This window comes from Panonychus citri, unplaced genomic scaffold (assembly GCF_014898815.1).
Source record: "Panonychus citri isolate SS breed McGregor unplaced genomic scaffold, ASM1489881v1 Contig00137, whole genome shotgun sequence".
Classification (NCBI taxonomy): Eukaryota; Metazoa; Arthropoda; class Arachnida; order Trombidiformes; family Tetranychidae; genus Panonychus; species Panonychus citri.
Window position 1 is genome coordinate 629,331 of NW_026515542.1, and position 25,307 is coordinate 654,637.

Here is a 25,307-nt window from a genome sequence, read left to right on the forward strand (position 1 = left end):
CTTTGGATTTTCAATTTTCCCGCTTTTCCATTTTGTGTTCTATTCTTTCCGCTAGATGGCGCTACCAATAGAGTTTCGATTTTGTCTCATTAGCTTTTATTTTGTTTTCTTCAACCAAAATTAATCACCGATAGTTTGAAATTGTCTTTGTGTTTAATTAATTTTGTTTCTTTTGTATGTTAATTGGTTTACTTTTGATTGTGAATTAGTCTAATTTTCTGTTTTCTCTCTGATTCAGTTGTCATTCGTTGTCAATTATGACTTTGGCTTTGGAACCTTATGTTAACCGAACCGTTTGTGTTATAACTGCCGATGGTCGGAATATTGTTGGTACATTGAGAGGATTTGATCAAACAATTAACATTATACTCGATGATTCCCATGAACGTGTTTTCTCAACCACCTCAGGAGTTGAACAGGTTCCCCTTGGTCTTTACATTATAAGAGGTGACAATGTTGCCATTATTGGAGATATTAACCAAGAACAAGATTCCAAATTGGTTTTATCCAATATTAAAGCGGAACCTCTCAATCCGGTAGTACATTAAATTTTTTAATGACAATCAATGAGAGATTAAGTTTACCCAAACATATCAAGATAATAATCAAATGTACTCTCATTTAACTCATCATGTTTTCTTTTTTCAAATTACGATACGATTTATCTTTCACTTGATTATCAGTAACTTCGCGAGTTAAACAAAAGTTATTACAAACTCAAACTCGTTGGCTGTATAATCTTTTTGTAATCAATATATATATATAAGTATTAATATATAATAAATATGATACAATTAATTAATTTTGTGTGTGTGTGACTGTCAACAATTTACAAGTTGATTTGATTGAGAGGCAACTTTTGAAAGAGTTACAATCAATGTGTATGTGTGTGTGTGTCTATGGGATTGTTTTGTTTTGTTTGTTGATTAGCAAAATCAACACGAAACAATTAACAAAGTGTAAACAAGTATTTATAAAGATGTGCTTGTAAAATCATTTGTGATTAAGCTTAATTGTGAGAATTGATTGTTTTCCTATGATAATAATAAGTTACATTGGTAATAAAAAAAAAGCTATTCAGAGGATGAATAATGTTGATGTTTATCGTTATAACAATTACATGAACGATATTCAGTTACACTGGTTGATCGAGGTAAATGTTTACATGACCCATGGTGATGATGATGACCCGTTGACCCTTGAGATGATCGTTTCGGACATTGATTTGATTTTCTTCTTCGTCTTCGTCTCCTTTCAACTCCATTTGAACTCACAGTTGACGCTGGTTTACGTGGATAACAATTAACATTGGAAGATGAATTTAATCCGACCATTGAATTGATAACGGTAATTGAATTATCGTTTGGTGTATCTACATCAATTGGTAGAGAGGAATCTTTTTTATTCAATGATGACGAAAAACTATCGGTAATTATTCGTGAATTATGATGATGGTGATGACGATGAGAACGATGATGTTCTTTGGGTAGATTAGAGTGATGATGAGAATGAGAATTTAAATTTAAATTCGAACTTTGACCCGTTAAATGTTGCTTAGTTCCTGATGATTGTTCGATTTCTTTTTCATTCCCTCGGGCTATTTCATCTCGTCTTCTATTTGATGGTAATGTTGGTGGTGGTGGAGATTTAGATGTACAATGATCGCAAATATCACAAAAGTAAACATCCCAACATCGATTACAATGGTTATTCCTATGGTGTGACTTTGAGGTTGATCGTTTACTATGAGATCTATGGTTATGATGATGATGAGAATGTGATTGAGAATGGGAATGGGAATGACAATTATATCGATGACAAGAGGAAGATCCAGTTGAAGATGAATTGAATGGGCGAACATGAGAATCACCGAGTCCGGAATTGGCGTTTGTCGTGGTAGACACAAATGGTGGAGCGGTTCGCTTAGAGTAACATGACCAGGGAACGGAAACAGTGGACATCACCTCAGATCCACAGCAAACTGAAAGTATTTCCGCTTGATCATCATCTCGATCATCTAAGGCTCCAGGAATCGATGACGAAGACTAAATGAAACAACGAGAAAAACAAATAATAATGAAAACAACAATTAATCATATTAATTAATCTCCACAAATCAAACAATCCAAATCTAAACACAATATTAACTTTGATTATTTCTCTTGCGACAAAGGCGCTTTTTTCCCAATCTCTCCTTAATCTCTTAATCATTGAGCTTAATTATCGCGTAGAGATGATTAACTTTCTAAAGATTAAAAATATCAACACTAAAATAGAAAAAAATATTTCGATTATGAAAATAAGATAAAGTTTAATGGAGAAAATGAGATTAGCTTTTATATCTAATATTATCTCAGGTTCTATTCCTTTGGATTAATTTGGATTATCTTTTTATCCTCATCTTTTTATCCATCATCATTATCATTATCTCAGCAAATACTTTGTTAGTTTAAGGAAGAAGACGATAAATTGTTGCAACAAAACGTTAACTACAATTAACTTTTTAGGTAATTAACCCATTACTTGGTTAACATTTACAGGTTAATTAACCTTTCAACTCTATTATCACTAGGAAAAATTAAATTCCCTGCAACTAATTACTAAGGTTAACACAGAGATTCCAACAGGTAAGTGACAACAATTTAACTAACCAACTATTATAATTACCTAACGAGCATCTTTCCAATTAATTAGTTTAAATTTGTGATTCCCTTGAGTTTAAATTTGATTAATCAATTACCTTAATTGTACCAATGAAACAACAAAGAAGCTCAATAATTTATCACAAATACAATGTTACTTTTTAAAGATAAATTATTAATCTTTGGTTAAGATTAAGGATGAAACAAACATTCAGGATTATTAACCGATTAAGATTAACGATAATGATGTTTATACTTTGAAAATTACACATTTAAGCTTTAATTTAATCCTCGAGGATAAATTGTTCATCTGATTTACCAATCATCATCATGAAACAAACAATGATAATAATAATGATAACAAAATCCTGAGGATTTACCATCATGATATCAACTGAATCATCATCATTATCGTCAGATTTAATTTGATTGTCGTAAACAATTAGACTGTTGAATATTGAGAAAGTTCAACTTTTGTCAAAATCAAAAGTTAATGATTATTAAACTAATCAAGATTGAGATGGATAACAATTTAAAATCAAGATTGTAATGATTGGAAACACTGATTGCGAAAAAGTTAATTGTATATAAATGAAATGATATCATTTTCATGATAAAGATGAATCGGAATCATCCTTGAATACAATAAATTACTGCAAGTCATTCTTGTAAATCATCATTATGATGATGATAATGATGATTATCATCATCTAAGTAGTAATAATAATTCAAATTCATTGAAAAAAAAGACAACAACATGAAGGCAAGAAAAAAAGTTAATGAGGATAAGGAAATGACGGTTAATCATCTAAGTCAGTTTCGTTGATTATGTATTAGTTAAATAATAGGTAATCATCAACAGAATCATCATCATCATTATTGTTATCATTATCATTATCATCATGGGGATGATAATGAACATGAGAGAAGAAAAGAAAACTAAATGAATTATGAAGATAAATTTATCTTCTCGTGACATGAAAGATTATCTAATACAAAAGGAATAAGATGGAAAAAAAATTTGTTCCAAAGTAACTAAACTCATTCTGATTTCAGGATCATCTCATTGATGGTGAAAGTTTTATCCACTGTAATCACACTCACCTCCCTCACTCTCACTCTCACTCTTTTCATCCTCATCCTCATAATCATCACTTTCCCTCTGTTTTCTGGATCCATTTAACAAAGTACATTTTTCCTTTTCATTTTCATTGCTTGAGCTTTTGAAGAAGAGGATGAAGATGAAGATGAAGATGAAAATTGGTTAACATTATATTGTGTCAGTAAATGATGATGATGATGAGGATGAGGATGAAACACTGATGAGGAAAGTGAGCCCGTCCAAATAAAGTAAGAGAAAATGATTTTTCCTTTCAAAATTTATCTTCTTTTACACCATGTTGTTCAAAGTTCACCATGATGAAGATGAACAAAAAACTCAGAAACTTTTTTGTTCCTATTATATATTGTACACTATTGATGATGATGATGATGATTACAGTTAATGATGATGATCATGATGCTAAATTGTATAGCAAAACGTGCTAACAGTAAATAAATTTACGCCTTTGATTGTTGTGATAATCAGTTGATTGTTGGTATTGTTTCTCAGTCCATCATTGATAGGATACTTTGATTTAAACCTATTAATAAATCAAACAATCAGACAATTGATTGTTTCAATACCAAGATGAAAGTTACAATGAAAAAGTAATCAAATCATTTCCAATCATGATAAATATAATAAATAACTGTAATCAAATGTTGAAAAATCGAGTTCATAGATTGAAACAATTTGTTAATAATCAAGTTGATTTGTTTCATCATCATCATGGAAATATAATCAATAAATTCAAGTCTGAATTTCATCATGACCTTAAAATCATGATCATCATCATTAATCTTGTTTATGATTTGAATGTTTGCTAAAAAAGTGTAATAAATTTTGTGGAATAGGAAAAAAAACTTGTTAAAATGATCATTATCTCCATCATCCTGTCCATCTCTCTCTCTCTCTCTCTTCATGATGATCATCATCATGGTCATCATCTTGATGGATGACATGTCTAATCTTCCTTCATCTTAATTGACTGTTAAGATGAAATTAATTGTTTATGCCCAAGGGGATTTAGAAAAGGTATCGATTTGAATGGTCAATGGTTTTTCTTGCGGTTTCTTTTCAACTGTCCAGTTTAAGTTTGCTATTCTTTTTGCCAATCGATTGTCCAAATATACAGTTAATTCTTGATTATAATTAAGATGATCAATAATGAAGACGAGGAAGATGAAGATGACCTGGAAAATCAAGTAACTGTTTACTAAACTATTCACTGGTCTAATAACAAGATTGCTTTTTGTATATTCTTAAAGGTCAATATATAAGGATGACCATTAAAATGATCACTTACAATTGGTGGAAAAGTTTGTTGATATAGATTGAATTTATATAACGTAACTGTAAATAGAGTTAATTGTTTACCAGTATTATAGTTGCAATCAGTTAATTTGGTAAACGTTTACAAAATTAACTGTTAACAAAGTTACTATTTTCTTGTAAGTTGATTAACAGTAAATTTAAATTAAACTGTTGATCAACTGGTTGACATTGAATAATGTTGAAAAATTGTTAACTAATTGTTACCGTTAATTAACTTTTGGGTCTCTTTTCAATTTAATCATTTAAATTTTTTCTTGTGAACAGGAAACTTGATTAACTTGATCATCATCATCAGGAAGTCAAATATACATATTAGATACATGGTAATCTTTTTAACATGAAGATTAAGCTTTTCATCAGTTTCATTATTAGTTTGAATTTTAATTAATTAATTCACAAGGATGAAGATGATTGAAAAAAAAGGAAAAGGAAACACATGCAAATGTATATATAGACTTTAATTTTTACAGTTATATCAGGGGGGAGGAGAAAGATGAGAAGGAGTAAATTCATGTTGAAAAAAATGATGATGAAAGAGGATGAGGATGAATAAGAAAGGGAAGAAGAAGAAAAATCTGAAATGATGAAGATGAGGATGAGAATTGTAAAGATTTTTACACATTGGGAAGATGGAAATGAGGAAAGAACTGAAAGTGAGTGATGTTTTGATGGTTCAACCGAAACTGATGGAAAATCGATGAATAACTGTAAAGTGATGAGGATGCTGAACAAGAGAGAGAGAGAGAGACGAAGATGCTTTTTATCTTCCAGCAAGAGCAGAATAAGATTTTTTTTTCCTTTTTTGAAATGGATGCAAAAAAGCAGAAACAACAACGAAAATGAAATAATAATAAACAAACATGATGATGAGAAGATGGAGAAAAGAAAAGAACATAAAATTATTTCTTCTCTTCTTCTAATCATCATCTTCTTCACAAGAAAGTCAATAGATAAATATCAAGATGAAGATGCGGATAAAGATTAAGAGTGAAAATGATGATAATGTAGTTTTATTAACTGTAAAAACACTGTGGTAGGTTTCAAGAAACAGATTATTCTGTTAATCTAGTGATGAGGATCAACGATGATGATGATGATGATGATGATGTCTCAACGATTAACATGCAAGATTATGTAAGATTGTGTTGTTAGATATCAACGATGATGTTTGTTTTATTGTTTTTCCAGATTTGAAAGTTAATACTCATTGGGATTCATTTGTAGTAATAAATGTTCAGAATTTGAGTTTTTATTAATCAAATTTGAACTTTTTGTTTTTCTCAAAATCTCTTGATGTTAATCTTACATTTCTTGTTTAATCCATTAATCACTTGAATAAATTCAATTGTGATCTTCAATGATAGTGATTGTTATCCAATAATCAACTTCAATTGATTTTATATTCAATTTTGTATCTCTATCATTTGGAATCATTTTGTTTTCCCAAATTGACAGTTAATGACAATAAATGATCATCAATCATGTAACACAATTTTCATCATTAATCATCATCAGAATCTCAAAATCATCTCGAGATTCATTCAATTGGATTCAGATTAAAGAGATTGAAACTTTTCATCATTTTCAGTTTGATTTTGTTTCCATCAAGATGAGAGCAAAGATAGAGTGAGAAAGAAAGTGAGAGAGTGAGAGAGAGATCAAGGGTGGGGTAGGAAGATGTTGATTGAGAGGAAAAGTAAATGAAGATCATGGTGTCGGCTTCTTTTTACAGTTATATCGTTTTCTTATGATTTTAACCGCATCGATAAGGTGATGAGGCCTCATGAGGATGCCGGCGATCATCATGATGTGCAGGATGTTATTGATCATCATCCATGAAGATGATGGAGGTGGAGGATGAAATGTTACCATAGTAAAAGTCAATTAAAAGTAACATCCTAATGATAAGTAATCAACTTTTCCTCTCTCTCTCTCTCTCTCTCTCTCTCTAGTTTTCATCTTTTTCTCAGATTATTATTACATTTGATTGTTATTATTGGTAAAATGATGATTACAATCATTGATTAAATAAACTGCTAAGGTGTAAAGGTTGACTGGGTTAATTAATGATCCGTAATCAAATTTTGCCAATTAAATGATCTCATAGCAATGACAACCAACAACAATCAACGACAATATTACTTGGGATTAGTAATTATTATTAAGGATAATGTTAATTTTTTACCTTAATTGTTACTTTCTCACACTCAATTAATATCCTTCTTTCAGCAATCAATCGGCAATTAACCTTTAGAAATTGAAATAATCAACTAAACGTGGTAATTAAAAGTTGAATCAAAACAAAAATTTTCTATCTGTTTATTAATTGTTGTGTTCCAAACAGCAAATGTTCAATCAATCAACCGTAGGAATTAAGTTAATTATTAAAGCTTTTCGAATACATTAATAATTAATAATCAATTTGATGAGAACCAAAATCAAAGTTAATTGTTTAGTATCATCGGATCAATCAAAACTATCGATTCAATTTTTCATTGGTTGGAAACTTTTTTTTTGTTCAAATTGTTATGAGAGTTGAAACAATTAAGTTAATACAAAGTAACTGTTGACAATTAAAGTTAATTGTGGAAAAAAATGTCAAGTTAATAATAGGAAGAGGAAGTTGATATTCTTGGTGATGATGATAATCTTAGTCTCATCCTCATCTTCATGTCTAATTTTATCACCATGAGAGGAGGAAAAGTTATCATTCATTTCAATGACGATAATTATGATTGTTGAGTTATAATTAAATCGTCACCATGATTATCATTGACATGAGTTGATGATAATTATGCAAATCAAGTTAATTTACACAAGTAAAAAAATCAATTTGCATCAATTGTCATCACTGTTAATTTATCTGTTTAAATGGTAACAATTTAAATTGTTTGGTTTAACAATATAACCATCGTAACATTTTGTCATCAACATCATTTACAACAAACTCATAATTCATTGAATCAAATTTAATAATTGTGTTGACAAATTAACAATTATCTTATTATGTAGTAAGTGTAATAATTTAGTTAATTTTTTCCTTCCAAGAAAAAACAATCAAATCAATTAAGGTTAATGATTGATTAAAGTTGATTATCTTATCTGACTCATTACCATGTTAATCCAATGAGAGACTAAAAATATTAATAAAAATTGTTTAATTTTCTTATTAACAACAATTTAATAGGCGATTAAAAGTTTTAATCAGTTAATCCATTGATGGACACATTAGTTAATCATTAGCACCATGAAACCCAACAATTAACTCATTAAGATTAGAGAGATATCATAATAATAGTGATAAAGTTAATTACCAAATGATTAATATGATTGTGTTTATGAAGATGATAATGATTGGTGAAGTTAATTGTTATTAGTTAATTGAAAAATTTTCTCTTACCTTGACTAAAGGTTTGGTAAGATTGGACGGTGAGGGTGGAAGCTTCCGGTTTGAAAGTTTAACCCGTAATCCGGAAGTTAGATTATCATTAATGTTGTGATCTTGGTGTTGGTTGTTCATTGTATCCTTTCCGGTTAATTGGGGTCTTCTCGGTGTTCCCACCATGACTGTTGGCTGTTGACGACCGGTTGACATTAGCTCCTTACGAGTGGGTAAGGGAGGTAATGGAGGTGGATTGGATCGTGGCCCTTGCCATTTGGCCAGAAACGATGAGGACGGACTCCAACAGGTAATGTCACTTTTGGCCTTTGTTGGACCTTGAATTGATCCGCTAAGAGTTGAGGGTGGTGGTGGTAAGGGTTGGGTGATAACTGAAGGTGGGAAACTTTGCTTGTTATTAGAGGAAGAGGAAGTGATTGTGGGTGGATGAAGTCTCGAGATTAATTCACCAATTTCACTTGTAAATCCTGATGATCTGCTCATGGGAACACCAACAACTGATGCAGATCCTGAAACTGAACTTTTTACATGATGATGACCTTTAGGATGACCATTTGAATGGTAACCATTATCAAATGATAATCGAGGTCGATTTGAAAAAATTGATGCGGTCAATGGATGCTGATGATGATTAACTGATTGCTGATGGTCACTTTTAAATGAAGATGTTGATCTTGTTATACTTTGAATATCTTTAGTATCGAAATTATTTTTATCTTTATCGTAATTAGTTAATTGTTGCTGTTGTTGTTGTTGTTGTTTACGGCGATTTTTTTCAAAAAATTTCTTAGCAATTGCATTTAATTTTGGATTAATGAAAACCTCATGATTTGCTTCATGATAATTAAGATGATAATTAACTTGTGATGATGAACTGTTATTTGAATCAATTGTAATTAATGGTGTAGATGAAGTTGATTCAATTAAACTTGGTTGTTTTGGTTGATTATGATTCTGATGATGATTAATCAATTGTTGTTTTGATTGACAATTAGATGAAATATTGTTAATCAATTTACTATTATTACTTTTATTAATTGAATGGATTGATGCAATTCTAGATGAATTGTTAAGGTTAATCAGTGAATCATTATTAGTTGATTTAATTTCCTCGTATACTAAACCATGAGCCAGCTCTTTACCGTTAATTGTAGCTGTATCATCAATATTGTTTAACAACAATTTAGCATTAACAAGAGATGAAGATGAGGTTAGGGTTGATGTCTCATGAGCTGATTGTAATAATGCTTGAGCTAAATGATGATGATGATGATTTAGGTATTAAAGATGATTCCTTGGTCGAATCTGAGAAACAACAACAAAACCAATTGGAACCACGATTAACCTCTAACCCATTATTACCATTGAGATTATTATTATTGGTTCGATGATTAGTATACTGATTATATTGATTATGAGAGCGTCGATTACCATTAGAACCTTTAAACCAATAAGTTAATAAGGTTCGAACATCGGAACGTCGAAAAACGTAAAGAATCATCAAGTAAGATGCAATTAGAAAAGAGGATAAACTGTATATTAATCCATAGAAAAGTTGATCCATTTGAAAGGCATTTAAGTTGGTCGATGATGATGGAAGATAAGATGAGTGGCCATTGGTAGAAAAAGATGAAGATGATGAAGATGAGGATGAGGATGAAGGTAATGGAATCAAATGTGAGGTTGAATTGTTGGTTAGGATTAAAAGTGATTCCGTTAAGTTTGAATTTGAGTTTGAGGTTGGTGATGTTGTCAATGATATAATGGATCCATTGATTGTTTCGGATGAAATTGATGCTTCTGCAATTGGAAATGATGATGATGATGATGATGATGAGTGGGTGGTGGTTGATAGATGATGATGATTTACAAATGAAAATGGTCTCCATGAAACAAGAAATATCATTGATACAATGAGATTAGTGAAGAGGATGAACAAACCAATTTGGGCAAACAATTGTCTTCGATAAGTCCATTCAAGATCAAATTTAATTGATTGATTACCATCAGTGTGATCATTTAATCCATGAGATTTAATTGATGATTCATTATCATCATGGGAAGCATGAAATCGGTCATGATGATGTCGCTGTTGTTGTTGCTGTAGGCTTGTTGATCCTTTAGGTGAGACAATATTGGTTCCAAGGCAGGTTAAGATACAACCAACAATCAGGTAAACAATCAGGTTAAGGCAAAAAAGTAACACAATTGGACCATAGGTAATTATATAGCCTGTGGGTGTCATCAGGGTTACATGATAACATGATGATAATGAGGGAACAGGTTGGGATGATAAAAGGTTCCAAGGTGAGTGTAAAGTTGTTGCAGAGTAAATTGTTGATCCATTTGTGTGAGTTGATTGTTGTTGATTGTAATTGTTGTTATTGGTATTGATAAGTAAACATGATATACAGATCAAGGTACTTAATCCATATGCAAACAGATAATAGCTGAAAATTGTTACCAATGATGATAATTGTAATGATGACTTTTTACCTGATAAGATACCTGATGATAAGGTTGCTGTTGGATGATATTGATGATGAGGATGATGAGGATGAAGATGATGGTGATGATATTGTGAACGAGATTGAAGAGGTAAATCTGGTGGAATTTTTAAATTATCATCTTCATCTTCTTCATCCTCATCTTCATGGTTTGGCTCAATTTCATCTTCATCTTCATTGTCATCGGTTGTTGATGATTTTGTACAATTATTGTTATTGGATGAGGATGAGGTTGATGTTGAATTGATGGTCAATGAAATCTCATGGGCTGAATGAGTTAAACTTTGGTACATTGAGAAAGCACTTAATAACATCCATAGGAGACATGATAAAGTTGAAAAGTTTACCAATGTTGATGATATAAGACAAGAATGATAACCAAGATGGTTACCTGATAGTGATGAGGATGAAGATGATAAACTAGGAAGTGTAAGTGAAACTGTGAATAAAGTGATTGTACTTGTGATTAAGAGTAAAATGTTGATCAGTGAATGTTTACATTTTCCAGGCATTCGAATGAATGAAAATCCAATACAATAGATTAAGATGATTAAAAGAAGACAAGGAAGAGAGAGAAGAGCACCAACAAGGTGAGACCATTGTGACACCATTGATTTAATCATAATTAGTGAATTTCGATCATGAAAATAAAAAATTAGAACCAAAGTCACATAAACACGAAAGAAACGATTTTCCGAATATCCCGAAGAAATTGAACTTTTTCCTTAATCCTTTACATGGAAAATCAATTGGAAAACTAAATCATAATTCGTATAAATGATTAATAGAAAAAAAAGTTCAATTAGTTGATCACATTTTCTTTTCTCTAATTGTTGATTACTTAATTGTTGTTGGCAGTTGATGTTCAAGTGAAAACTAAAGTCAAAGTCCCGCTTTCATTTGCAGTGAGAAGATGATGATGATGATGATGACATGCGCTCTTATTTATCTTCTTTATCTCTTTCTTTTGATAATATTTGTCATCTTTTCTCTTTCAACTTTTCCTCCTCTTCCGTCTCTCTCCTCCTCTTCATCTTTATCATCCTCATCCTCATCATCCCCACCATCCCAACCTCTTACACCATGACAACAACCTTTGATTGTTTTATCCCAAATACAAAGGTTATTATGATAACCTTACCTTTAACCCTTGATTAAAATGATGATAAAACTTTTTCAATCTATTTTTATCCCTTCAAAATTATCATCATCATCATCATCATCATCTTTGGCTTGACCACAAAGTGACCAGACACAGTTTCAAGTTAATGGCTCATCCTAATGGCTTAAGATTTTGTTTCAATTGTTTGTCTTGATTGAAATTTACTATTGATCATATTCATTATTATTTGGTGATTTACTTTAGTTATTAATCATTAACCATTGTGTTTGATTATTGATTTGATAATTATGATTTATGTGTTGACTTTTTATTTTTCATTGTTAATCGTAATCAATTATTATATTTACTTAATCACAATTTACCTTATTGTTGAGCATTTAGATGGGATAATTTGTTATTATCAAGTGATTATCAATTAGGACAATTTAGTAATCATTATGTTTATCATTTTTTTTTTCAAGGAATATATTAATTGATGATAATTTAACCTTTGAGACAATTAAGGTTGCAAGGGTGTTGATTGATTTATTTAATTGTTCACCTTCAAGATCAATTGGTTAATTGTGATTAATGTTACAATGATCTCAGTGAAAGTTATTTTTATATTGACAAACATTTCATGATAATATCAAATTTTCAACTGTAATTGTGATAAAGATAATCATCATTTTCATTTTGTCAGTGATAACTTTTTGTCGCCCACTTATCATTGATGATGATGAGGATGAGGATAAGGATGAAGATGATAATTGTGAGTTTGTAAACAAAACTTTGAATTAGACAAAAGAATCATCTAAGTGTTAACTGAAAAAAAGGCGATGAAGATGAAGATTGAGAGAGAAGAACCTAAACTTAAAGTTGTTGATAATGATGATGAAGATAATGAAGATGAGGATGCTGTTAACAAGAATAGAAAGTAAGTCTTAAAAGGAAAGGAAAAATGAAAACGAAGATGAAGATGATAAAAGATGAGGATGAAAAATGGTTAAAAAGATGCGACTACTAAAGTAACCACTAGTGATGCTATTTTCTTGTAGGTTTCAAATTGTCTTTTGCATGTTGATGTTTTTTTCTGGGAAATGATGATGATAATGATTATCTCGAAGAGACCAGGTCAAGGGTCAATGCCAATGATGACAGTTAATTGCCAGAAACCTGAAAAACTCATAAAAAATGGGGAATCTGTTTTTTTTTCAGCTGAAATTTACTCAGGACTTGAAATGTTACTTGAAATTGTGATGATTAAGATGCAGATGAGACAAGATGAAGGTATAAATTTAGTCAAAATTAAGTGTCTCTTGTAACTTGTCAACACAAAGATGAAGATTTCCTAAGTTCAATTAACTGGCCGCGAAAATATTGATTATCCTTTAAATGATTAAAAGATTTTCATGTTTCACTTTCCATGATAATCTGTATCATGTACTATGGTGATGTTTGTAAAAGCTTTTCATGATATTTTCATAGAGTAGATTAATTTTTCTTGTTGTCAAAATGGTTGTAATAGATGAAAAAGTTTAGATCAATTCTGTTAATGATTATTGTTAATCACTATGTTTAGGTTTTCATGTAATATCTTGCAGAGCAGAATCTTTTGTTTCCGTTTCCAGAGCGAAGATATTTTTTTCCTCTAAAATAACTGTTTCCTTTTTATTGATCTCATAGTATCTCCTCTGTATCCTTTTACTCCCTCTGATTATCATCATCATCACCATTTTCATCTTGCATTTAAACTGCTTCTGTTATGGTGTCATTTTTGTAAGAACCTTGAAAAGGATGAAGAAAGGGAACATAAAAAGATGAGAAGAAGATATAATGAGAGAGAGAGAGAGAGCAAAAGAGATATGATGATGATGAGAAAGGCAGGATAAAGATCACCATAACTTATGAAAAATAGGGAAGATAAAGTTCACCAGAACATGAAGAAAAACCCATAGACTTTCATAGATTATTGGTAATAAGCTTTTTAAATGTCTGGGATATAATAAGAGAGATGAAGATGAGGATGGAGAGAGGAGGTGGAGGAAGTGAAAGAAACAAACAAAGATACAGTAAAAGTGGGTGAATAGTGAGCGTCACCTCAAGCGGTTGCCTTGTTGATCAATGATTTATGGCCCATATCACATCGTATCTTTGTCCATAGGCCTTAGAACTTGACTCTCTCATCCATCTATCTACCCATTGAATATAACACAACAAAAACTGAGGAAAAAAGAAGCTGAAAGAAGATGAGAAAATACCCAAAGCTCATGATAATGAAAAGCAATGGCTCATATCCATTGGGGGCTTAATCATAACCCATACCAACATTTAGCTTATCAGTTTTATTTTTATCTGTGTATTCACATTGTACTCAACTCCATAGTATTACTATTATATAAATACACATTAACCCACACAACTGAATATAATATTTACAAATGATAATAAAAAATATTCTCGAACCTCGAATAGTGTTCAGAATTCGAGGCAAAATTTTAATCATATGTAAATCGAAGTGAAAACTTTTTTCTTCTTCCAAGTAAATTATTATTATTATATTGTTCTAATCATATAAATATTATACAATTCACCATAACTGTCATATGTTAAACAATGAATATCATTTTTATTGTGACATATTTACATTACCTGATAATTTATTATTCACTTTATTTAATTATTATACAATAAATGATAATCTTAATCTTTTCAAAAGATAATCTTTCAAATGGATTAAGATAATAATCGTCAAGTTAAGGATTAGTTAAAGTTAATTACATCTGATGACCGTTGATTGTTATAGAATCAATTTTCTTTGCTTTTTTCTTTACTCTAATAATAGTTAATCAATTGATTGTTGTTGTGTATTATTATTTTTAACAATCGAGCAAATATTTACCCAATTGATTTAGTTGATTGTTTCTGAGTGTAAATAAGAAATAGATTCAAGGTGTAGTCATGATTAATTGATTATCATGTTAAGTTTTATTGGAATTGAAACTTTAAGCAATCAAACCAATAGTTCATTAGGATTAATGGTGATCAATCTGGAATCACAATTAACTGATTTATCTGATTGAGTTGAGAAATTTTTTCCTAGAGTTCTAAGATAATGAAAGTTAATCATCCTGTTTGTCTAATTCCTAATCATCCTGAACATCTCTGTTAATATCATGATAACATGTCATGATAATATATACAGAATCAAATTATGGATTCCAAGAATCACAAGTTACATTTACTTTCTTCCGTTAATCGTAATGATAATCAGTTAATCATTATAATCAGAGTTTCCGTTTTTCTAATGAATGATAAACATTGAAAATGATTGGGAAAAACTGTTTTCTTTTGGATAACATTTATTTTTCTGGTTAATTTTAATTGTAAATCATTTTTGTTGATTGTGAAAAAATAGAGAGGAAAGTCAATTGTAAATATTAACAGTTACAGAGACAATCAATAAATAACAATCAACTTAAATGATGATGATGAAATTATTATACTGGAAGATACAATGTTTGATATTATTATCAATATCTTCAAGTTATTAGTTAATTTCCTTGGAGATTTAATAGAAACCAGAAAATTTTTATCCACTTATTAAATCATATTGATTAATATTATTGATTGGATATTGAACTTGACTGAGTGAACTTTTTTCTCATCTTTTCTCAGAATTGATCAGCTTTTCACTCTGAACTTATTCAGCAAATTATCAGTCATCATGGTAATGTAATAATTATCCCCATGAAAATGATAATCACCTGAATTAAATGTTTTTAACATCATTAACTCTGATTTTCAATTGAATTCTCAGTTGTTAACATGAGATGATATCATGATGAACATTTCATGAACAGGAAACAAATTTAACATTCAAAGTTATTACAAATTTAGATAATGATTCATGAACATGATGATTATTTGAAACTTGGTAAAGTTGCAGAAAATAGAAGATAATTAAATGAATTGTTAATCATGATACTAGAGGAAATTTAATTTGATAGGATAGCAAAAAAGTGATACAATGATAATAGCAAATCAATTGGAATATAATCAAATTGATTGATGATTAACTCCGTTGGTCAAGTTAAATGATCCAGAAATGGTCAACATTGATCGTGATTAACATTATATCATCATCATAATCATCATCTCTCTGTGTATCTTCATTGTTATCATCATCTTCTTCCTCCCTTCATCCCAGACCATTTAATTTGATAATCATCATCATCCAATAAGGTTCATCCACTTCATCCTATTAACCTTCAATACTGACCAACGATGAAAACAAATAAAGAAAATCTCAACTGACCAATGCATAAGGTTCATTAAATTAATCCACACAATATATGCTGACCTGAACAGTAAATTCAATCATTGGATTTCAAAATTATCTACAAACAGATTAATCTGATTCCATGAAGAATAAAAAAAAATCAGGCAAACAATAATAACATCAGAACTTTATTCATTGGTCATGTTGTTGGCAGTTTGCAAATTCAAATATTGATGATCCAGTGATAGTTTCGGGAGAGTAAATCATGTACACTGAATCATTTTGAAATGAGAAATCTGAATACAAGTTCAAATTCAGGTGTATGTACATGAATGATGAAAATTCTGAGGGTGAAAATAAGGTTCGAAATTCAAAGTTGTACCATTTTCGTGTTACAATTGTCACTAATATCATTTGTACACGATATCCATTTTATACCAATTTAATCTCGAAACTTTATCATGCCCACCATCACCCCCTGTAATTCACTCTCTCATGTAGTCTTTAAGCTTAAGCTATAAATTCAGTGACTATTTTGATTCAGAATTGAATGAATTTCAGTCTGAGGATATATATATTTTTAGCTTCACTATGAGTCTTTACCTTTCTAATAATACATAGCATTAACCTCCAGGGAGTTATTTTCAATCCCAGTCTGGCTGAACAAAATTTTATCTTCCTCCTCCTGATCATCATCATCTCCTCTCCATCTTCCTTATCTTCCTCTTTCTTTTTTCTCTCTTTCCTGTTATTGGTCGATAACTTGAAATTATCCTTTAGAAAATATCATCACCATTACTTTCTACCTATTATCATGAAAGTGAAACTTTTCATTTGATGATGATGATGATGAGCAATATTACAAGTTTCAAAACACTATCATCATCATCATCATCATCATCTTCACGATCATCATCATTAAATTGATGGTTTTTTACTTTGCAACCTTTAATAGAGTTGAAATTTTCTTCCTTTTTTTACTCCTCGATAATATATCAGAACTTATTCTGATTCCTCATGAATACTCATCATATTCTCATTTTCTTCATCACCATTACCTACTCTCCCTATTAATATTATCTTGTCCCTTTTTGGTTTAATATACATAAATGAATATGTTCATGATAATAACACGATAACAAAGACTTGAACTTTTTAACTTCAACTCATTTAATTTTTATAACAAAATTCAGAAAAAAACTTGATCATTTATTGATTCACTTTGCTTACACTCAATAAGTAAATTGTTTCCGATTAACTAGCAATCAATTTAGCTCTAAAATTCCCAATAAGTTCAACCAAAAATCAGGTCAAATTTTATCATGATTAGCATATTAATTGTATATTATCAATATTAATGTGATAACTCAAGTTATTACTAATTAAAGGTAACAATTTTTTCATCAATCGACTGGATTTTTTTTATTGTTTACTTGATCATTAAAAGTTAGTTAGTTGATTGTTTGGTAATTTTGAAAATGAAATCATTTATATTAATACTATCCATTAATGGGCTCATTGACTTTCATTGAGCCAATGAATTTTGGACTGACTGGTAACCATGGTAACCTCAGCATTCTGGTTTATCTCTTTTTTTCTATGTGAATCATCATTGTTATCTTCAGATGATAATAATTTCTCATTCTTGAATTTATGATGATAATAATTTTTTTTTATTATTAGTTCATGATTATAATGATAATGATCAAATAATAATTGTCATCATGAGCATTTAACTATGATCTAGATAATGATAATAAAATATAAATTATCAACCTGATGAAAAGTTTGAAAAAAAAACCGATTAACATGATAAGGAAGAGGATTTTACTTTTGATAATGATGATTAACCTTGAATTTATTTTTAATCTATTTTTTGAGAAACAAGAAGATGATGATAATCAGAATGAGAGATGAGACTGATTAAGATGATGAAGATAATATTTTACCTTTGAACCTGTTCCAATACACCTGAGGAAAGAGAACCACCTTATCTTTATCACTGAGATTAGAGTAATAGACAGACAGATAAATGATGATGATGATGATGGAAGATAAGTTGATGAGGGAGATGAAAAGTAAGAGAAGATAATTCTCACTCTTCAACTTCTCTCTGGAACTCTTTTACCTTCTTCCAATACATTAACAGGTATTTCTATCACATTTCATGAGGTTTCATTTCAACTTGGGTGGTTCACTAATCATCTCCATCATCATGTCATTTATCTGAGAAAATGATACAAGAATCTCTCTCTCTCTCACACACACACACACACATACACTCACTTTATGAATATGAAGTGATGAGTATGATAATGTTTCAATCTCAATTTTCATTCATTAGCTTCATCTTAGCTCTCACTCCCTCATCAAAATCTAATATATTATTATCAATCTTTTAGCTTTCTTCTTACCACCCCAATCTCATCTTCCCCCCTGGATATCCGTATTCATCTCCACCCAAAAGATGATAAAAAATGATTACAATGATACATGAATCTACCTTAATCTCTAACACAACGTATCCATAATCATCATCAGCATAATAATATAAATTTTTTTTTCTTTCTCAGGTAAATCAACATGAAAATAACCTAGGCGTTACTGTGAAATATTATCAATGTTAACTAACGGATGTTCATATGATTATCCCTGATTAAAAGCTTATCCTTGAGATTTTGAACAAAAAGTCGACGCCTTGGAATTGAATTTTTTAATCCACTCGGTGTATGAATGTTAAATGTTTATAATCAATAGTTTGAAAAGAAAACTGTTTAGATAAACAATCAACTCTCTTATTGGAAAATTTTGATTTCGTTTTTAACTTGTTCAAATCAATCAAATACTAATAGATTCAATAAATTATTGTTATCATGTTACATTTAAAATGATTACATTATATCTTATTTCATAGTAATAAAAGAAACCTCAAAATTGTCATTGATGATGTAAACACCTGACATGATTACTTAATTGTAGTGTTAACAATTTGGAGAAAAAAAATGATAATCTGTCAATCAAAGTTAACAAATTTATTCATCATGTAATGTGAAACAATGTAACCTTCATGATGGTGAAAAGTGAAATAATCTTGACAACAATTCAAATCAACATGTTAATTCAGTTTGCTAATTGACAGATTGATTGACATATAGCAGAAATTATCAAATCATTGGAAAATTATGAAATAATTGACTTTCTAAATGGGAAGATTTTATTTTTGTCTCTCACAGAATTTAATGTGATATTCAATTGAGTTCATTTGGATATTATCATTAAATTTCAATTTAAATGGGAAAATTAGGTTCAATCTCATGGAAAAGATAATAGACCAAATTGACCATAACAAAATGTTCAGTTATAAAATTCGAATTGGGAACTTTACCCTCCATTACTCATTATTACGAAAATTATTTCGTAACAGAAAATTTTATGAAGTATGAAAGCGAGTCCAGTAACAGAAAGAGTTAGATTCATGAAAGTTCATCAGAAGTGTCTTGAAATTTTCGCTCTTTTTCTTTTTACATTTCCTTTTGTTCGGTTGGAACTTTTTTTCTTAACTTAGACTTGTATTTCATCCTGAACGTAGATTCATGACAAAAGTTATTAGTTTTTTTTCAGGGTATATTTATTATGTGAGTTGAATAACCTATCATGAAGTTTAAGTTATATATTTTATTTAGTATTGTTATTATTACCATGAAAGTGGATATGAACATATTATAATATATACCAACACCGAGCACCTTGAACCATTTTCATCAAGTCTCAGTTGTTGTTACTTCTGAACCTCCTCCCATGGGACATTCATGATGATTTCATTGATGTATTAGCTTGAACAGAAACATTTTCTAATATCTACTAATATTATCATCATTATTTTGATAGTTAATGTATCACTTATGGCAGGAGAAACTTATGATTCAAGATATTTATTATCATGAAATGAGAGTTGAAGGAAAATTTTCCAACGAAAATTAATTCAATCGATTCTGTTTAATGAATCAACTGATTATCACCTTGGATTAAGTGATAATCAGTATTAGATTTATAAGGAAGATGAATGTTAATCTAAATCTTCTGTTTCTCATTAATTTCAATGTGATAAAAGTAAATAGATTAGAACAAAAAAGTTTAAACCGGAAAAGGAAATGATGATGAAATAGGATAAAGTAAACATATTATCAATACGATTTCTATCTAATCTAATCAATTATAATTTTCAAACATGATAATATTAAAACAAATCTGTTCTTTTTATTTGGAGAAGGCTAATTGTTAACCAATACCAACAATCAACAAAATGTTTTACCTGAAAATCAGTTTGATGTCAACATTTAACATTATCATTATCATCATCAATTTAATAGCATTTGTTGTAATATCTATTGGACATAATGTTTGGTAATATCTTTGTGTAATGATCATGATGATAATAATGGTACTAATAACAAAAGGCATAATCAGATAAAAAAACCAGGAATCAGATTAATTCATGTATTCAGGGTAAAGTTGAATTGTAATTGCTTGAACCATAATCTAACATTAACTTGAAAGTGGTAACTATTGAGTAGTAGTTATTATTATCAATATAACTGAATGATAATGAAAAGGCTCAAACACCAGAATATGAGAGGGAGAAAGTAATTGTAAATGTTTCAACTTATCGTCATTATTATTCAGTCGCTGAAATTAGTATTTTCACCATGAGAATTGGGTGAATTGGACTGACAGATTATTTTGAATGGTTGAATTTTTTGGTCCGATTTCGATTTCATTAGAATTTGCAGTTTTGAACTTTTGGACATTATGATTAGAAGATTTTTCTCAGATTTGAACTTTGACAATGGTAAACGGAAGTGGTTCTGGATGCAGTTTCAGCTATGGTTACTTCATATTTCCTCCATTTTAATATCAAACGCATGCTTTGGATGGATAATATATTTAACTTTTGAATTCAATGGTGACCCCACACTGAGTAGAGGTTGTGATTGAGTTTTATTCATGAAAATAATGGAAAACTTTGGCAAAGTTTAATAGTTTTCATAATTTGAATAAATCATAATGCCAGAGAAATATTATTATTTTTTGTTCTAAAAGAAAAGTTCTGATCAAATTCAATGGTATAAGAGCTTGATAGTGGATATTTATCACTTTGTTATCACAAGAAACACAATGTTATCTTATTTCATCATGTAAATTTCCATTAGAATTTATGTTCTCCCCAACATTTCATGAAAAGGTATTTATTTGGTTGGATTCTGCTTGTTCATTGTATTAAATGCTCTTTGATATTATTATTATCTTCTCATGATTACACACATGATTTGCGTTTAAATATTTTAGAAATCAAACTTTTAATAAATTGTACTGATCAGATTTGAGCCTCATGTTAAATGCTCACATTGAATGGTCTCTCAAAATGAATGATAGGAATTCATTAATATCAGATTATTTCTGTTTATAACAATGACCCAGTTTTCAATAAGTTCTGAGTTCGAAAGATGATCAATAAAATAAAATGATTGAGTAAATAACAGTAATGTGAATGAAGAAAAATTTTTCAAGAGGAAGGAGGGAAAAGGGTGAGGTGGATGATGACGAGGAAGCCTAAGAAGATGAAGATGAGAGTTACGACCGTGAGAGAGAGAGAGAGAGAGAGAGAGAGAGTGAAATGAAAGGGAAGTGATGGATAAACGGCTACGGAAATAGGATGGAAAGTCAGTCATCTCTAAAAAAAATTTCTTCACCATCTTTACCCATGAGATGAAATATTAACTAATATTTTATCATGAGAATTTTTTTCAGCAATTTCAATGAAGTTTTCAACTATATCATGATAGATATTAAATATTTCCCATGAATTTTTTTATAATCTCTCCAAATCTCTGAATCTTTTGGATTTAAAAACTTTTCACTTCATGTGCGTGGTAACTGATTATTAATCAATTGACCTGGTTGTTTAATTAGAAGCTTATTAATTTCATTTCAAGGTGCAAATGATAATTATTCATGAAGAGAGAGAGAGAGAGAGAGAGATTAATTTGTATCATTTCAAGTTGACTGAATTGTGGATACAAAACTGAGTCATCATGATTTCATGATGATGTTGAGTCATGATGATAATCATGCAAATAAAATAAATTCAAAGAAAGTGGAAAATTTTTTTAATCTTTCACTTTTTTTTTGTATATGAAATCAATTGATTAAGGTTGATTATCATTGCTAATTTAGGTGGATGATGATTAAATTAAGCTAATTATTAATTATATAACTCTTTTAACTTTCACCTTTAATTGACTATTGAAAAAAAAACGTTGACACCCATGTTTTCAAATAATAATAATCAATTTTAATTAAATGAACAGTGATTATTGTGATTAATTAATGATTATAATTCACAAATTGTTGACAGTTAATCCTTTTGATATGGTTACTCCTTAGGTAGTCAAATAATTACATAATCATGATAATAATTTATCATCAAATGATGATAATGATTCAGGTGATAAAAATGATTGATGATAACAATTGAATATAAGGTAAGATACCTTCAGGCAATTGATTAAGATTGATAAAGCTATTTGTTAACGGTCACGAGTTCATCATCATATCATCTACATGGTTCACTGACCATTGGTCTTTTTGTTATTCATCTCAGTACAAACAAAATCCATGAGAATTGACCTCTCCCTTTGACCCTCTCTCTCTCTCTCAAAATGACACACCTTTAAGATGCCCCTCGGATAATTAGCATCTCAACAACATTGACTGTTGATCATTAGTGAAGAGAAAGAAAAAACCGTTACAAAGACTTTTCTTCTCACATAGTGAGAGAGAGAGAGAGAGAGAGAGAGAGAGAGAGAGAGAGAGAGAGAGAGAGAGACTACTGACCGTAAATCCTGTTCCGTGTATAAAGATTAACATGTAATTTGAATACTCAGTCAATGATCAGAATCCAGGAGTAAATAAAAACATAGACGAAACTTTGAAAGTTTCAGTAAACAAAATCAAAACTTTTAAGTAAGTTTACTTAACAATTTACCGCAAGTAAATTACAATAATAAACAAAAGGAGAGCGATGATGATTAGAGGTTTAGAATTAATCTTAAGCTAAAGCTTCATCATCTTTTTCATCTTCTTGCCTTTTCTTCCTTATCATCAAGCTCAAGAATGAAAGATTTCTTTTCATTGCCACCAAGATCAAGAGGACGAAGATGATGAGAGACAGAGAGAAAAACAGTAGCCAGAGAGGGAGAGAAATCGGTGACTCGTGACGTTTAAGAAGAAGATACTGATAATGAAGAAGAAGAAGAAGAAGAAGAAAAAAAATCAAGAGATGATGAGGAATTTATTTAACAGTAAATCCCTATTTTGGAAACCCATTTAACGGCCACGCGATTCCAGTGATTTATGGTTTTTTTTATCCTCCTCTTCCTCCTCCTTCTTAGCATCCTCATCATCCGCATCATCATAACAGTAAATAAGTGAGAGAAGATGAAAAGCCAGAAAATTACTCTAATATAAGTTATTGAGCATTGATGATTTGATTGTTTTCTTCATCATCCTCATCCTCATCAACATCAACATCCACACAGACTCGAAGTCAAAATCCCCCTTTAACTTAAATCGCTAATATCATAACATTGTTATCATAATGCTAATACTTATCATCATCATCATCATCATCATCTTCTTCTTCCTCTTCCTCATCATCATCATTAAAACTCTAATATAAAAGTCTAGTAGTCACCGTTTTTAGATCTGGTTTTTGGCTTTTGCAAAGATTAACAGTGAAAATGTTTAGCTTTATTTATATGGAAAAGATTCTGAATGGGAAAGCTCATTAAATGTATATCGACACTTTAATACATTTATATTTATATTCAACAGCCACTGGGGAATCATAATCAAAATTAAACTTGATAATAAATTTTCACCATCACAAGGAATCTAATAATTTCCCTTGCACCCTGTATATTATTCATATACACAAGGCACAGGAAAAAAATATATCTAAGCCATTAAGTATATCCCATTGTGTGTAACAACAATTTTCATCCATAGGAAATAACAAAAATCATTCACATAATACTGAGTCTCATTCATTGCATGCATACACTTTGAGACATTATATGATAATTTATATCAATAGTTTTGATTACTCATCTCACCAAATTTTATATGAGAGTGAGTCTATGGTCAGTAATGTTGATGATAATCAAGATGATTAGGGTGATAATGATAATGGTTTATATTAGTCGTATGAATGTCCAAGTGAATGAGTCGATCGACTAAGTGACATGAATTACCGTTAAGCTGATACAAAAATGATATTGGTCTCGAGAGAGAGAGAGAGAGAGAGAGAGAGAGAGAGAGAGAGAGAGAGAGAGAGAGGATGAAGAGGTGGATGATAAACAGATGATGATGAGACTGATTGAGTTAAATGAATGTATCAAGATTTATGAGAAGGATAAAAAAAGGTTACTGATAGAGAGGAAAAATATTCACCTTGACAATTTTTTAGATCAACATCATGACAATCATCAAGTATTCATCATGTATACAGAAAACAACGTTAGCTCAATGGTAAAAGGACAAAGTGATTAAGTTAATTTAGTTTAAGAATCAACATCCACCCACTAATCTTATCATTACAATCAAATCAGATTTGTGATTGTCTTTATTATCTCTGGTAATGATTACGGATTGTCTCAAGTAATCAATTGGTAATGATAATGGTGACAATTGTTTTCTTCTTAAACCATTACACCATCACAATTAGTGATAATTACGATGGATAAAAGTTAATCATCGTCATTGAAAGTCAATTGTTATCATAATCAAATTTCATCTCGATGTTAATCTTAATTGTCCTTTCGTTTCTCTACTAAATTGTTAAGCTAATTGATTGTTGAAAAATTGAACCTCATCTTT

The 25,307-nt window shown here is 30.0% G+C and overlaps 2 protein-coding genes across 2 annotated transcripts; one reads left to right on the plus strand and one right to left on the minus strand.

Annotated features, from left to right (window-relative positions):
* Window positions 1–101: 101 nt before the first annotated feature.
* LOC128392809 (U6 snRNA-associated Sm-like protein LSm8) lies at window positions 102–802 on the plus strand. Its single transcript, XM_053352887.1, has one exon. The coding sequence runs from the start codon at window positions 258–260 to the stop codon at window positions 546–548; it is 291 nt and encodes a 96-aa protein (XP_053208862.1). The 5' UTR covers window positions 102–257; the 3' UTR covers window positions 549–802.
* LOC128392810 (probable serine/threonine-protein kinase DDB_G0282963) lies at window positions 732–11,866 on the minus strand. Its single transcript, XM_053352888.1, is given in 3 exon segments — window positions 732–2,045; window positions 8,480–9,751; window positions 9,753–11,866. Coding segments are annotated over 3 exon segments (4,101 nt in total). The 5' UTR covers window positions 11,610–11,866; the 3' UTR covers window positions 732–1,073.
* Between the last annotated feature and the right edge of the window lie 13,441 nt (window positions 11,867–25,307).